Source organism: Xiphophorus maculatus, chromosome 20 (assembly GCF_002775205.1).
Source record: "Xiphophorus maculatus strain JP 163 A chromosome 20, X_maculatus-5.0-male, whole genome shotgun sequence".
NCBI lineage: Eukaryota > Metazoa > Chordata > Actinopteri > Cyprinodontiformes > Poeciliidae > Xiphophorus > Xiphophorus maculatus.
In genome coordinates, this window is record NC_036462.1 from 32,315,871 (window position 1) to 32,332,821 (window position 16,951).

A 16,951-nucleotide genomic window follows, 5' to 3' on the forward strand; every position below is an offset into this window, starting at 1 on the left:
CAAAACAATTCATACCAACATAAGTTTCATGTTGCTTTCAAACTGGAAATGACAATATGTTTGATTTAGACTTTATGACAAAGAACAACACAAAATAGTGCAAAACTGTGAGTCTAAGCATGCATGACTTTTAAATCATTTGGCAATTTTTTAAAAACTATTTTTGAGTCGAGTGTTACGTCGAGTAACAATCACAAGGTTCTCAATTTTATTTAGATTTAGTATGAAGGAAGAAGAAAATTATACATGCTTTTGAAAAATAAACATTTTAAAAATATGCCTTGGATTTGTAACATGCATCCTACAAGGAAAAACAACAGGTGATCTGTCACTCGTTTCTTTATAGTTGAAAGAAATGAAAAAAAGATAGCTTAAGCTAAAACCAGAGACGAAAACAAACAATGGAGGAAATGATCTCTGTTTATTTGATGGCGCATTTAAGTAACTTTTGAAATCGTAGGAATTCCAACTTGCATTGTTCTTACAATCGTTCAGAGCGAAAACAACGGCAAACCAGTGAAACTGATGAGATCGCCAAATAACCTTCTATTACATAATGTTACTGAAAATAGTTAAACTCAAGACGCTATTCTTGTCTTATCTTCTTTGACTTAACCACATTTGTCAAACAGCTTCTGTATGGAAGGACTTCACACCCACGAAGTCCGTGGAGAAAGTTGTCGGATTGGGTTTATACGCAGAACATTGAACGCAGCATCAGTTCCTGGTCAAAGGATATACCGTCAGTGAGATCCAGATGCTTTTAAATCTGAATTCCTGAGTGGGAATGCGCTCAGCCATTTGCTAGGACCCTGTTTCCCGACCCACGGTGCTGTAAGAGCTCCCCAGAGATGACAGAGGAACACCTGGACGCGGCTCGACGACTCAGAAATTCAGCGGGCTCTTCGAGCGAGGTAACCTTAGCACAGGAGCTAACTTGGAGCTAGCCCTGGGCTAACTTAAAAGCTAGCTAGTTAACGTCGGCGCTTTCATTTGTTTGACACCTCAGCCCTGTGTGCGCGCGCGCTGAAGGCGACAGTAGCTGCTCGAGCTTTAATTTGGGACATTAACTGACGCCGAAGGAAACCTTTAAGCAGTGTTAGCGGTACCGAAACTATCCAAGGGTTCCCCATCAACAAGTGGTCTCTGTTCTGCACAGTGGGGAGCTGCTGGTTGCCTGACAGCGCGAACAAATCGCTCCACTTTAAAACATATTGATATAACTGTGCACCAAATCTGCCATTCCGTTTAGCATTTCATCCCTATATCTACAGATAAAGGTTTCAATCAGTGTCATATGTTATGTAACCCTCTGTGGTAATCTTCTCCGACTGCAGTTTTCCTCACTGTCCTATTTTCCTCTGATATCGGCGCTTTTAACATGACGGTGTGAGACAGATTGGATAGTGTGTGTGTGTGTGTGTGTGTGTGGGTTGGGTTTTCTCCATCCAAGCATGTCGCATGAGTCAGGCCAGATTTATTCCAAGAAGCTTAAACATCTAGATGTTGACGGATCCTGTCCGAGTAGAAGTCATATTCTGATGCAGCAGCGAAAATACCAGAGACGCCATTCAAAAATGAATTATTATAATAATATTGTATGGAATGTTTGACTGCAGGTTTCGTTACGGGAGGGCGTAGTGTCTCTCTATCATCGTCTGTCCTGTCAAAGGACAGAATCGTTTTGTTTACTTACATTGTGGTAGAGAACTGACCGACACGCATGTTTTTAATGGTGCTATTGACTGGCTCTGATCAGTCGTCAGCAGATCAAATACTAATAATGCTAGCCCATCAAAACTAAGAATTCCCACCGTTTTTAGTCTGCAACTAGAAATAACAAAAACTGAAATTGAGAACATTTTTATTTTTGCTAACTGTGAAAAAACAAAAACGGTAATTAATGGGGGAACAACTATAACTAACTAGAAAATTCCTGAAGAAATTTAACCGGGGCCTGCCAAAGTGTGCCCGTCGGTTTGGACCCAGCGTTCTGATGCTACAAATTAGCATCAATGCTAAAGAAAGCTGCAATCATATGAATACAATGACAAGAATGTTTACTAACATTGACTTGCACCATTCAGTATGATAAAGTAAGTGTATCAGCTAAAATTAGCAAAAATGCTAATGTTAGCGTGATTGCTGTCAGTAGCATGTGGGACATCACTGGGATGTTTTCTATAATGGTATTACTCCATTCAGTAGACTAAACATGGCTAATAAGTCAAATAAATAGCTAATAGCTTATATAAGCTAAAATGCTAATGCTAATGAACTGCCTTGCTGCGCAAGGCAGTTCCCTGACCTGAGAGAAAAAGATAATGCAGAATAATATTATTGCACCGCCTGCGGTGGTGCACTAACCTCAGGGGCATGTTGAGGCTTTTATTTTGAAATTTTTGTTAAGCTTAATTTCAAAGGTCCAAACTAATCCCATGTCTAATAGTCATTGGGTTAAATCAGTTATTTATTGCTCAAAAGAGCAATTACCTAATGTAAGATTTCTCAAGGCTTTTATTTTGAAATTTTTGTTAAGCTTCATTTCAAAGTGCCAAACTAATCCCATGTGTAACAATTGCTGGGTTAAATCAGTTATATAATGCTCAAAAGAGCAATTATCTGATGTAAAAATTGTCAAGGCTTTTATTTTGAAATTTTTGTTAAGCTTCATTTTAAATTGCCACACTAATCCCATGTGTAACAGTGCTTTGGATAAAAAAAGTCACATAAAGCCAAAAAGAGCAATTATCTGATGTAAAAATTGTCAAGGCTTTTATTTTGAAATTTTTGTTAAGCTTCAGTTTAAATTGCCACACTAATCCCATGTGTAACAATGGTTGGGTAAAATCAGTTATAAAAAGCCCAAAACACAAGTAGTTCTAAAGGCCAGCTCAGTCCTCCTCTGTAGTAACTGACAGTTCCACCATGTTGTAGTTCTGACATTCAGCTCAGAACTCTTTTGTAGGCACTCAGTGTCCGCCATGTTGTAGTTCTAACCTTCAGTCATTGTAGTTCTAAAGAGCAGTTCAGAGAGGCAGACTAAATTCTATGTCTATTTTGAGTCTAACTGACACTGTTTTGTGTCAGTTAGACTTTTGTTTTGAGTTAAATTTGGCTCGTTTTTTGTTAATTATGTCGCCACAGTTACTCGAAATGCCAACAAAAGTAATAGCTCCCCTCACGGGATTGAGCCGCACGTTTTGATATATATATTGTGAGGGGGCATGCAGCGGTACGAGCCGCATTAACGGTAGTAGGAAGCGGCAGTTATTTTGAGGTGTAGAACAATAGGTGCCTGCCATGCAATGCATAGGGATTGCATCCCTATGCATTGCTATGGGCAGGCCCCAACTAGAACTATATTGTGCTTTTATAAAACTAACTTTGTTTTTCTCTTCATTAATCTATTTAATAACCCTTTGAACTGATGTGAAATAGATATTTTTTTTCTCAACACAAGCAGTTTACGTCAGCCTTCGGCAAATTACGGCACGCCATATTCCTCCTGGCGGCGCTTACGCTAGTCTGCAAAAAGGCAACAAAACGTTTAGAATTAGTTGGTTGTTCAATAATAATAATTTTTTGAAAACTAATGCGTATTCATTACCCAATAGATGTATACATAATCACAATACAATACTCTGGTTAATTTTTAGGTGCAGAATTCAAAATGGTCAAAGTATGAAAAGTTAAAACTACTACTATAGAAACCAAACAATATTCAACTAATAAAAACTAAACGTTCAACTAATAATAACTAATGAAAACTAGCAAACACATCAAATGCTGACTAAAACTAACCTAATTATACAAACAAAAAGTCACAATGAAATAAAACTAAACTGCAACGAAAAAACCCAAACTATTAAAACCCTGATAAAAAATTTTCCAATCACACAAACTTAAGGAAATTGGTCCTGATCATTCGGCACACTCCTAATTTTAAAGATCTCTGTTTGGTAAAAATTGTAAAAATGAACATTTTACCACCTGGCATTTTTAGAGTTATCTGACTTAATCCTGTACTCCACAAACCCCAACTGGTGTTGATTGAACAGGTTCCTCTATCACTGCATCACCTTCCTTCAATGTGGGAATCTTGTGGGGGCAACACTTCTATCAGACGGTGCTGCTGAACTGACTCGCAGTGACACCACTTAACGTTCGAAATAAACGCTTTAATGTCTGATTGTGTGTCTGGTGTGTGTTTTCTTATTTTTCTTTTTCCTCAGTAAGCGACATGGACAACTCTGTCACCCTGTGGCAGTTCCTACTCCAGCTCCTGTTGGACTCCAGCAACGAGCAGCTCATCTGCTGGACCAATGAGGAAGGAGAGTTCAAGCTGCTGCAGGCCGAGGAGGTGGCCCGGCTTTGGGGAGCCCGCAAGAACAAGCCCAACATGAACTACGACAAGCTCAGCAGGGCGCTGAGGTACTACTATGACAAGGTATGCTCCGGTGACCTCTGACCTCTACACAGGAGCTGGTCAATCAGGGAAGTTTCATGCCAAAGAGAAAAAAAATCCCACAAATCGTCTCATGACCATTTAGGAGTTTACGCTTAAAATGTGTGGAAATACTCTGATCCTATTTGTTCACAGCAACAAGAAAGGAATGGCAGCTTGTATACAGTTGAGACCAGAAGTTTACATACACGTCATCCACCTTTCTTCTTCTTCTCACTGCCTGTAGTTCAGTCAGACCAAACGTCAGAATTACCTAAATTATTTCTGTTTTTTAAATGTCTGTTTTAGAATATCCATCCATCCATTTTCTAACATCTTTGTCCCTAGTGGGGTCGGTAGGGGTGCTGGTATCTATCTCCAGCAAACGTTTCGGGTGAGAGGCGGGGTTCACCCTGGACAGGTCGTCAGTCTGTCCAGGGCAACACAGAGAGATACAGGAAAAGACCAGTTTACCTGACAGTCATGTTTTTGGACTGTGGGAGGAAGCCGGAGAACCCAGAGAGAACTCACGCATGCACAGGGAGAACATGCAGAAAGACCCCGGGCCAGGAATCAGACCTTCTTGCTGCAAGGCAACAGCTCTACCAATTGCGCCACTGTGCAGCCCTGTTTTAGAATAATTTATTCATTAATGTCTTCAAAATCAGACAGTTATGTTAGTTATATATTGGTATCAATGAGGGTTAATTGAAATATTTAACTTCAGACAGGGAGAAAAAAGTTTATGCGTCTTTTTATTTGGTGTATGTAAACTTCTGGTTTCTGCTGTATGTAATTCGTTTGGATTACATACAAATTCCAAGTAGTGCATAAATGTGAAGTGAAAGGAAATCATATTTTTTTTATTTTCTATAAATAAAAAGCAGAAAAAGTTGGTTGGACTTGCTTTCAGTCAGTACAGCTGCAGCTGTTTGGGTCTTCACTTTGTTTAAATATCCAGAAGGAAACTGACATTTTTCTCCAAAACAGCTCTGGGTCAGTCAGATTGAAGAGTGTTTGTGAAGATCATTAGTTTAACCACTTATTCTCAATTAGATTTTGGTCTGGCCTTTGACTGGGCCATTCTAAATTGTAAGTATGCTTTGATCTTAATTTGTCGTTTAGGATCGAACGTGAACGTCTGGCACATATTCAACTCTTTCACGGCCTTCAAGTGGTTTTCCTCCAGCATTGCCTCTTATTTACCTCCATCCGTCTTCCTGTCCAGAGTGAAGTAGAGCGTTAAGGAGGAGCAGCAAAAGCAAATGAGGTGGATTAGCAGAGATTAATATCAAAAGATAACACATCTAATATAAAGGTGAATGTAGTTCTCACTGCAGAGTAGAGATGCAAATCTTTCAGTTGTAGCGATTTGATTCAGTCTTTTAGGGTCACAATTCGAATCAAACAATATTTATTTTAGAACAAACTTTTTCTGTTCAAATGTTCTGGAGTTTCTGCTTAAACAAAACTAATGCATTTAGTTAAAACAGATCTCTTTGGTTTCATAGTGTATCAAATTCCATCAGTTAAGACTTAAACAAAAATAGTTTTGTGCATAAAATTCTGTAACTTAAATTACCACTATTAGGCTACACTTGTAGTAATTATCAATATAAGGTTACATTGCACTGGAGCTGATGTCAATCATTTGTTTTTTGGATAATTAAAGTGAACGACACAAAAAATTAAACATACACAGAAAACCCCATTAAAAAGATGGAAATATATACAATATATACAGGTTTAATATGCACAAGGTTTGTTTAAGATGCATAAATAGACAGTGACAGGTCAGCTTATCTGCCTGGCTTTTTCTTAAATTAAAAAAAAATCAAAGAATTATTCAAAATACTTATGTGGGTGATACAGTCTTCTACAGTGGCCTAGTGGACATGTGATTCGATATGCACTATGCTCACAAACAAGAGTGGCAAAGATGCAAACTTACAAATTTTAACATCTTTTTTTTTTTGTGTATTTTGAATCAATTCAGAATTCCCAACACTAGGAATTGTGATTCTCTATAGAATAAATTTTTTTCTTGCACCACTAGTGCAGAGAAATTCTAAAGTAAATAGCTCTGTAGACTGGTGCCCACCCTGCCTGTGGTTTGACCCTGTGGGCGTTGAGCCATGCTACTCTGGGACGTCTGTGGCTTTGGGCTTGGTGCAGACAGGAAGCACCCAGCTGCCCCACACAGAGGGCGGTGCTGCCGACTCACTCTGCTCCGTCTGTTCTGTCTCGTAGAACATCATAAAGAAGGTGAACGGCCAGAAGTTCGTCTACCGCTTTGTGTCCTACCCCGACATCCTGAAGGGAGACGCCGCTGCCCGGATGGATGGGGGGGACGATGGAGCAGGCGGAGTCCTCCCTGCTGTTGCTAAGAGGTTGGACGGTGCTATGCTGGAGGCGGAGTCTGACGACCGCTCCAAGGCGGGGTCGGGTCTGGCCGCTCTGGGCTCCAGCACCAAGCAGTCCAACAGAAACGACTACATCCACTCCGGCCTCTACACTTCGTTTCATCTCAACTCCCTGCACAACGGCCGGCAGCTCTTCAAGTCCATCAAGGTGGAGAACCCTGCAGAGAAGCTGGCTGAGCGGAGGGCCGCCTCCCAACAGAGCCAGGAGACCCCCCCTCTGCTGCAGGCGCCTCCAGCAGCCGCTCCGCCATCGGTCATCAAGTTCGGAAACAGCCCGCCAAAGCTGCTCGCCATGCCGCCTCCTCCAGTCGCCATAGAGACCACCTTGAGCGGCTTGGACTCCCTGCAGGCTCCACCTCACAGGGCCGGACTCGTCAGCACACACTCCTCGCTGCATCCCCAGTCCGTCTACTCGCTGGAGCACAGCCGGCAGTCAGAACCTGGCCTGGGCCTACCGGACCTGGACGCGGCACGGGAGGCCGCTCAGGAGGGAAACATGACCAACAGTGACGGCGAGTCAGGGGGCTCTGGGTCCACAGAACCGGCTGCTCTGGAGACACCAGAGACCCAGCCACACGACAAGGTCAGTACACTGCTGCAGCCATCTCTACATCTTTCTACACTGGACAGAGCATTTATCAAATTATTTATCATTTATCCTGATTAGCTTCTTATAAGACTTTTGGTTTATAGTTCTTACAGTAAATTCAAATCATTGATGGGAAAAAAGGTAAAACTGTAAAAAAAAACATTGTTAAACCCCTGAAAACTGTTTGTATTGTTGGGATTGTTAGGGAGGTACGGATCTACTTTTTTCACGTCCGATACCAATACAAGGTTCAGTATCGGCTGATCCTGATCTAATATAGAAAAAATATAGAAAAACAGCTGAATTAAAGTAAAATGTTTCTTTTTTGCTAACTGCACCAGTACAGCACACTTGAACATACAAATAGCTTCATACGCTTGGTCAAACATGTAAAAACAAAACAACTTTAATTTATTCAGTCAGTATAACAGCCAATGTAAAATAAATAATAAAGCATGATGTCACTCAGAGCACAAAGTATAGAATTAGACTGAATAGATCTGACCTTTTACATCAGGCACATTGTCACTGATAACCAATCTAGATCATTTTTCAATATCGGGACCGAAACAGATATTAATATCAGATTGGTGCATCTCTAATTGTTAGCTTTACTATTTTCTCCACTGTTTGTTCAGTGAAAGTATCTATAAACTTGGAAGTATATGTGCAGTTTAGTGTTATAAATCACACATCTTTACCACGCCTGGTGTCCTCTTCATGTGTGGTGTCCTGAAGAGGCGCATTACAATAAAGTTTTTCAAGAGCACTACTTGTTTGTGCCATGCAGTCACAGCCATACAGTTACCTAAAAAAAGTGGTAAATAGTTTTTACTCTCACTTTTATCATTATAACAGTTCCACAGAATATCGTGATAAATCTAAATCCATATTGGCCAACTTCTAGATTAAAATAACAGATTAATGTTGACCGTATTTATGAGTTTGTTTAAACCAGCAGATCTTCCTATGTGACTGTCACAGCTGTCACAGTGTGACCCGTGTTTTTAAAGGAACCTGTTGTGTGTCCAGCAGGTGGATGGCGGCATCAGCGTGTTTATAGACGAGCCCGGCCTGGTGGACACTGAGACCAGTTCGTCCTCGGTGAACAGCAACACCGCGGGAAGCGCTCAGGCTCTGGGAAAAACTCGTAAACCGCCAAAGGTCCTGCAGCTCAGTCCGCCCGCTCTGCTCGTCACCACGTCCGAGTTCTCCCCCATGAACCTGTGCAGCCCCTCGCTGCCCACTGCCTCACTCACACCAGCAATGCTCCAGGTGAGACGCCTCTATACTGCCACATTGCCATGTTTATCACATTACAGCCGATGTCAGTGTGCAGTGTCTCCGAATGCACCGATTACAGTTTTGCTGATCCCAATGTTGGCAGATACCGATTTTTTATTCTTTTTTTTTTTTTTGTCAGAAAGGTTTTCACCATTTTGCAGAGGTAGATCAAATTTACCACTTCTTTTTGAAAAGTGCTGAGGACAAAGCCACTGCACTCCATAGATCTTTAAGTTAAATGTTTGTGAAGACTTTTGGAAGATGTTGAGTCAGACAGAATAAAATGAAGTTGGACATTTTCTATAACTTAGTACCGTACATCTGCCTAGTTCTATATTTTTTTGTTTTTCTGAGTACTTGTTGTTTTCTGTGATAATTGAATTTATAAATGTGGAAACAAAACAGACGGGTAAATTAAAGCAAACTACCAGACTGGTTTCTGCTGGTGTAAAGTTGCAGAGTGATCAGCATAGAGGTTGAGCTGGCACCATGTCAGTGTTTGTTCTCCATGACCTGCTTCTGTTGCATCTGTTCTTCCTGTCGCAGCTCCTGCTGCACAAAGTAGAACAGAGACGCAAGGCGACAGCAGAACCTCTCAGCAAACCTCTGAGCTCAGGCTGGAAAAAACAAACAAATCTGTTTGAAGTTAAAAATATAATAAAGAGCAAACTGCTGAAAATCCGTGAATACTTTAAAAACGCTCATAACTCCCGATTTTAAAATATCAAACACCAAATATACATTAATATTAATATTCAGACATCTTTCAACTGCTTGACATCTAAATGAAGACAAGTCGGCACCCTTTTCCGACAATTAATTTCAAAATGCAGCCTGTTAATAGTTTTCTTATGATTATTATTCAAACGAAAACAAAAACAACAACATGACTTTGAATGTGTTTTTATTTTAACTCATAATCTAAACCCACTTTAAAGTGTGTTCCAAATAGTTCCTAGCCAAATGTGACTGTAAGAAGGTGACGCTGCAGCTCCCAGGTGAGCAGCAGGGGGCAGTAGAGCTGCAGTAAAGTCTCCTTGTTGTTGGCTGTTTAACTGTTGGTGGTGGCACTGTGCGTCAGAGTGGATTAGATCTGCTTGTTCAGGTCAGACTTGGTCATGGCTTCCAGCTCAAGCTCCCTGTCGGCTCACATATGGAAAGGACCACCATTTAGCTGTCTCTGTCGTTTGCCTGTGATGGTCTTTAAAGATGAAACTCTTATTTTTTGAAGCATCAACACAAAACATAACGAAGAAAAGACAAATCTGGAAATTCTGGGTTAATTTCAGTTGATATGATCATCACATTATTCAGCAATAAGTATCACAATTTTATGGTTTTCCGATATTTTGCATGATTTTTGTTTCACCTAACGATAATTCTTGCTTTTCAACCCTGTATTACACTGTAGAAAGTTGGAATAACAACTTTTCTATCTTTTGTTGCTGCTTCTTTTCACAAGATGCTCTGAAGAAACGGATATTTCTCACAAATGTTTTTTTTTGTTGTTGTCACATTTCCTCCGCAAACAGGTTTGAAGGTGCTAAACCTTTGTTTTCACTACCAAATTTTCCTCTCCTCATCTTCCACTCTCCACACAGGAACCTTCACAGTTGGACCTCCGCTGTGAGTTTGGAGGAGGAGGCGGCAAAATGTGGTCCTAGTTGGAAAAACTAGAAAAACAGTTTAGAAAAAAGGTTTCAGACGCCTATAATCTGCGAATGGATGATATACATTTTAGTCTGAGGAAGACACCTTGTCTGATTTTACAATTAGGCTTAAAATTTTATTTTTTGATAAAGCTTTTAGTTAGGCTGGGTTAGGTTACCCTGAGTTACGTCTGTAGCTGTGCTGCTATAGGTCGTACAGACCTGCAGCGGTTAGATGTTAGATACTAACTAGAACATAACATGCCATTTCTTGCAAATGTGAAACTTTACTCAACTAAAATTTTACAAAACAGTTAAGTAAATTACCGCTTTAGAATTTGTCCAGAAAAGTTCATTTAAGGGAAGCAAAGTGTGCTAAGCATTTTCAAAGTTAGTGAAAATGCTAAAGAGCTAACAAAAAATAAATAAATACATTAGCTCTGCTATTAGCTGATTAGTAGAATACTGTGCCCCACTTCAAATGGAAGACAGTTCCAAATCCACTGGCCCATTTCTGTCCTAGAGTGGATCAGGACACTCTAGGACAGGACACAGAAAAGTGACAGTGGCCTGCGCTGACCCGCTGACCTTATATGTCCTCACCTTGGACTTTCTATATTAGGTTCTGCCTCAGAGCCGGTCCCAACCCTGCTGGTCCTTAGGAGACAGACCAGTAGCATATTCTGTGCCAGCTGTTGCTCCATTGATATAATGGCGTTTTACAGCAATCATTTACAACAAGCTATGAGCGCTGACATTTTTATGAGGAGGATAAACATCCTAGAGCAGGGCAGCCGATAGCAAGACTCATTAAGCTGCTGATATTAATCTGACAGCCTGTGGCTTCAATAAGCTGGTTTATTTAATAAAATCCAAATAAACCATGATAGAGTTTTATGGTTGTACCGATTGCAGTTTTCTGACCTGACCTGCCGAATCAGATTTTGTGTGTGTGAGAAAATTTGCTAAAAAATAGTGACAACGTTGCTAAGTTGGCAACAGTGGGGTGACTGTTGCTAACCGTGGATGTACAGATGTGACCTGGTGGGTGAAAAAAGGGAAGAGTGGCAGATTTTCCAGCCTCTGCGGAGCTAGATAAGGTCATATTGTGCATGTAAGTGTTGGCTGATCTCCCAAAATGGATGAAATCGGTGCAGCACTGTAATGTAAAGTTTGTGGTCGAAGTGAATCTGTTTTCAGGTTGGTAGATTATGTTGCAGAACCTGCTTTAACTGTCTGTTTATGTCCCTCCCAGACTCCAACCCTCCTGCTGACTCCCAGTCCTCTGCTGTCCAACATCCACTTCTGGAGTACGCTCAGTCCTGTCGCTCCCCTCAGCCCAGCCACCAGACGTCAGGGAGCCCACCTGTTCCAGGTGGGTGTGTGGAACCAGCTCTACTTCCTGTTTCTCTCCGCTCTAAAGCTTAACACCATCATTTCCGTCTCTGTCGCAGTTCCCATCGGTCCTGAACTCCCAGTTCCAGATCCCAGTCCAGAGCCTGGATGGGACCAACACACCCGGACCCATTTCCCCAGACCCCCAGAAAACGTAGACGCAGCCCACGCCTGTGTGTGGCGGACGGATGAGGCTGCAGCGTTCGCTTGGTCTTGTGGTATTCACGCCCTCAGGACCTTTTTCTGTTCGCCATCCTGATGCATTTTGTCTGGCTTATTTTGGGATCACAGCAGATGAAAAGGAGAGAGGGATTTCCATGGTAACCAAACTGGACACAATCTGCTTCACACCTAATGGGATTCCAGCTATGGCTTTGCTGCCAGACTGGTTCTTCTGACCTGAGTAGACTCGGGTCGTTTGTTGCTCCAACCTGATCATACACCTGCCTCAGCTGCTCACTACCCGACCCACGCCACCTCCACCCTTCTGTCTTATTCTGACTTGTGGCCATAATCCAAACTGGACCTTAAGTTATGCTTTGCAGATGTTTTAACACTCCTTTCACACTTTTTTCTAGGATCGAATCCCAACATTCAGTGTGTTTTATTTGGATTGGATCTCAGAGAGTGAAAGGAGTGTTTGTTTTAATGAAACTTATGTGGACACCCTGACAGTCATGTTGACCTGTTTTGCCTTCTGTAGGGAAGAAAGAGAAGCCATACAGCATTTTTAGCCACAGGGGGCAACCAACCAGCAGTTGTTCTCTCTCTGTCATGGATCACTAGTGTCATTGGCTTGTTGGGGAGGGAAACCAGAGAACGGAAACAGAGGGAAGCGGCTCGTTTGTTAGTGAGTGAGCTTTTCTTTTTATCATCACCAGCTGATCTTTAAAACATTGTTTAGAAATGAGAAAGCAAGAAAAAAAAAGATCCCTATGATTTTGTGAAAAAATTAATACCATAAAAAACTCCTTTTGATGCTCGCTATTTGTGGAAATCCTGAGCAGTTGTTTGTTGCATCTTTATAGATCCAGTTAAGAACCTTAGAAGCATTTTGTTTAAATTCAAATTAAAAACATATTTTGTTAAATCTCCAGTAGCAGTCAGACTTGCAACAAATCTAGAAAATCCTCTGAATAAAGACAGTTGTTGCATGGCATCTTATGACTGTAATGACATGCTAGCAGCTAAATATCCAGGGACAAAGACAATATTCCACAGTAACATGTCCTGGATGACATCATCAGTAGTTACCAAACACTGCTAATCCACCTCATTTGCTTTGGCCACTCCCCTTTAACTCTCTGCCTGTCCGTATGGTTACCAGGCTGAGCAGAGAGATGTTGGAGGATGGTTTGAACTTCCTGTTCCTCTCTCTGCCCTGCATCATGAAGCTTCCTCTTCAACGCCGCTTGGAATTATTGTAGCTTTTACGATGCTAATCAGTTGCTCCTAGTCGGGAAAAACAGTGCATTGTTGCCACGGCTACGCATCCTAGCTGTCCACAAGTAAAAAAAGCAAGAGTAATTGAACAATAATGCAACACCTCAACCAAAAGGATTAACAAAAGTGTAGAAGAAGAAATGAGAGCTAGCGTAGCTCCTGCTGCCACCACCAGTGGCACTGATCTAGAATTAGTTTGATTGCAGTTCAGCACTGGACATCCCTGCATACATGTAGTATTTAGTACTTGGTTATTGCTTCAGTATCTGTTTAGTGACATGCATATTTGTACAACTCCACATTCATTCAATCTGTCCTGTGAACGTCTACCTTCTTGTCAGCAGATGCTGCCGTCTTCCCTCTGTTTCCACTTTAAAAAGCTCCAAACAAAACGGCTGGAATTGAAGCCGAGACTGTTGATGGCTTTTTTTAATTGTTTTTTTTGTATGTTATCTTTTAACCACAAATAGCAATACCTTTGCTTGCCCAACAGTCAGCCAAAACATTATGACCTCTTTCTCCTGCTGAGCTGGAAATGCACCGAGCAGTCAGCCGGAATCAGGTCTGCTCAAGACACTAGAGGCATTCTTCAGTGTGGAAGTTCTTACTGTGGGAAGCAAGAAAGCGTTAAAAGCGACTTAGATGTAAATGTATCGTCGGCCGTTTATTCAGGCTGATATTTTCAACAGATGATAGGAAAGCTAAACATATTACTGAAAAGTTGTTCTCTTATATTTTTTCCTAAGGTTTTATTCTCCAAATTTAAACAGCCACCACTCACAGAAAACATTTTATTTGCTGTTTCTCTTCTTTTTTTAATCGGAATTGACTAAAATGACACAGAAATGTCCAACAGCGGAGCATCATTTGTGTGGAGGCCAGTTTGTAGCTTAAAGTTGCTTCTCAACTTTAATGCTTAAAATCCAAGGTGTCAAACTCGAGGCTCGTGGGCCAAATCTGGCCCACTCTAACTATTTATATGGCCCCTCTTATCTCAAGATGGCCACATAAATCAGATTATTTTTTTATCTACATTGTCAAATTACATCAAAGATTAAAAGTTGATTTAATTTTAAGAAGTAAAGCGATAATATTCTAATAGTTCCTTAATAGGTAATTTTATCAATAAATTTAATCAAAGATGCAACTATTATTTGAGTTATTGATTATTCTGACGGTTAAACTTTTATACAATATTAGGAATATATATATAAGGAGCTTATAAGAGCATTTCTTTAGAGAATGCAGATCATTTGTAGCAAAAGATGAATCTGTAACTAAAAATACTTTTAATATCAACATGTAAAAAAACTCGGGCGATTCTGCTTGACTTGACAACACACTGAAAAAGTGAAACATTTGATCAAAGTTAAAAAGATGGACTTAATCAAATTAAGTTTATCCAATTACATGCATTAAGTTAAGTCATGTTATACACGCATGAATAAATTAAGTTTGACAAACTTAATTCGATTTCATGTAACAATTCTCGTTTTTTCAGTGTAGTTAATAAATGGGTAGCAAGGGTGCTATTTTTAACAGAGTCTGAACCAGGTGAAATTAAAACTGCCACTTTAGGATTTCTGGGTAAAACATAATTACTGTTTTTTTTTTTTATCTTAAATGCGAATTGTATATATTTTTTTGTACAGTTTTGGCTTAATTGCTGCTCTGACTCCTTTTCTTGGGTCCGTATACTGGAGCTAATGATTAATCGATCACTAAATCAGCTTACAGTTATTTCAATAACCACTTCATCCAATTAATCGCTATTCAAGATCTCGATGCAACCAGAAATGAAAGAGAGCGACAGCGCTGCATCACTCTCTCCTTCTGATTGGGTACTGATGTTTCGGTTCTTTAACCCAGATCGCTGCCTGAACATTTCCCCGCTGCCTACCTATCAGCCATCTGAAGCCCACTCCACGCGTTTTACCCGACTTTAAAGCCATAAGTCTGACACAGACTCCAGAGGTACGCCCCGCCTCTAACATTGAAAGCGTGCGTGGCGCTTGTTTACACCGTGCTTGGATTAAAAAAAAAACCCACAGAGGTGTGTTCTGTTTTTAACTAAAGTGTCCAACTCTAACCCAGGGACGGGTTAGATGGGTTGGTGCAGGACACGCGCTCACTCAGATGGAAACGGTGCCTTACCGCAGCCAAGCTCAAGGTCAGCCTCACTAAGCTCTCTCACACACAGAGCTCTTTTTATTTTATTTTAAATTTCAGACGCCGTATCTTAGATGTCAACCAAACCAGAGAATTGGAGGAAAACTCTGCAGCGGTGTAATTCTGGATGCATTACTGTACATACAGACAGCGACATGAGCTGACGCGCTCTGCATGTAAAATACCAGCTTCACGTCGGCGGCCATGTTCCTTCTTAACCTGCCTCTAAATGTTTGCTCAGAAAGTGTATAGATAAATATATATATATAGGAGAAAAAACCCTGTCTTTAACTCATTGTAACCTCCATTTATTTTCCTGTAATGCAATAGAATTCTCAGAATAATTTCTATTTTTGTAAATCAGTGTCTGCTTTTTAATATTCCTCTTTGTGCATGTTTTTTGTATCCTTGTTTTATTTTGTGTAATTTGGGGGGAATTAATGTTGGGTTTTTTTTTCTTTCTATTTTTAGGAATCAAAGCCTTATTGGGATAAAATCAAAGTCTGTTTTGTATGTTGACTGTTTTTTGATATCGTGTTGATATTGTACATGCAGATGTTGTGATCAGACGTTTGCACTTAAGAGTCGGGGGTTCCTGTCATATTGGATTCTGTCACTTTTCTAGGATTTCCTTTGATGACTAAAGAAATGTATTTTTTCCCCGTAAAGGGAGGACTTCATTATGCACTTGTATTTTCTAAGAACAAAAGGAGCTAAGTCTAAAGTTTTACAGTTTGTATGGAAAAAAAAAAGACTAATTTGTAATTAGGCACTTGCACAAATATTTATAAAAATGTCTACAACCCATAGAACAGATATATAGAATAAGCATCTTTTGCTGTAAGTTTAATAGTAAAAACTATGAAATAGCTATAAAATGATCCCAAAGCTTATTTTTTTCTCCTCCAGTCGTCTTGGAGTTTAGTTTTGTCTTCATATCTGCTCTCTTGATTCTTTTCCTTGAAATGTAAAAAGTTGTTTTTAAAGAATGACTGTTTTTGCTTTGTTTTGTCCAGTTCGATGCTTATTCAAAATGTTTACAAGCTGCTTGTCTTGAGTGGCATATTGATGTGGGAGGAGCCTAGAGGAGTTCTGTACAACAGACCAATAATAAAACAAATGTCTAACTGACACCAGCTTTAATGTGTGTGTGTGTGTGTGTGTGTGTGTGTGAGAATCTGATCGGTCTTTGGAGCCTTGGTGGTTTCTTTAAGCTTCAGATCTGGTTCATGTTGTTGAGATCCAGTTGAAATCAGAAGTTTTTTTCCTCCCCAACTGAAATCAGAACAAACTTCTCTTGTTTTAGATGAGTTAGAATTACCAAAATGATTTCTATTTCCAGATGCCACAATAATATGACTCATAATGGTTTGAACAGATAAACAGCCTTTTTAAACATTTATTGCTATGAATTAAAATCCTTTCAATGAGGTGACAAAATGGAGGAGTGACCAGAGTTTCCTCCAGCTGGATAGGTGACAGTATTGGTGTCCACAAGTTCACACAGGTGGCTGATGCAAATTATTTCAAATAATGCTAAATTATTAGCGAC

At 40.3% G+C, this 16,951-nt stretch overlaps 1 protein-coding gene across 2 annotated transcripts; it reads left to right on the forward strand.

Annotated features, from left to right (window-relative positions):
- Positions 1 to 684: 684 nt before the first annotated feature.
- On the forward strand, positions 685 to 16,536 carry LOC102231131 (ETS domain-containing protein Elk-4-like). 2 transcript variants are annotated; one of them, XM_023324913.1, is made up of 6 exons: positions 685 to 914; positions 4,236 to 4,450; positions 6,698 to 7,453; positions 8,492 to 8,734; positions 11,648 to 11,767; positions 11,847 to 16,536. In XM_023324913.1, the coding sequence occupies exons 2-6, from the start codon at positions 4,244 to 4,246 to the stop codon at positions 11,943 to 11,945; spliced, it is 1,425 nt and encodes a 474-aa protein (XP_023180681.1). In that variant the 5' UTR covers positions 685 to 914; positions 4,236 to 4,243; the 3' UTR covers positions 11,946 to 16,536. The 2 variants fall into 2 exon arrangements, with proteins under 2 accessions (XP_023180681.1, XP_023180682.1); XM_023324914.1 differs by having other exon boundaries at positions 8,495 to 8,734.
- Positions 16,537 to 16,951: the final 415 nt, after the last annotated feature.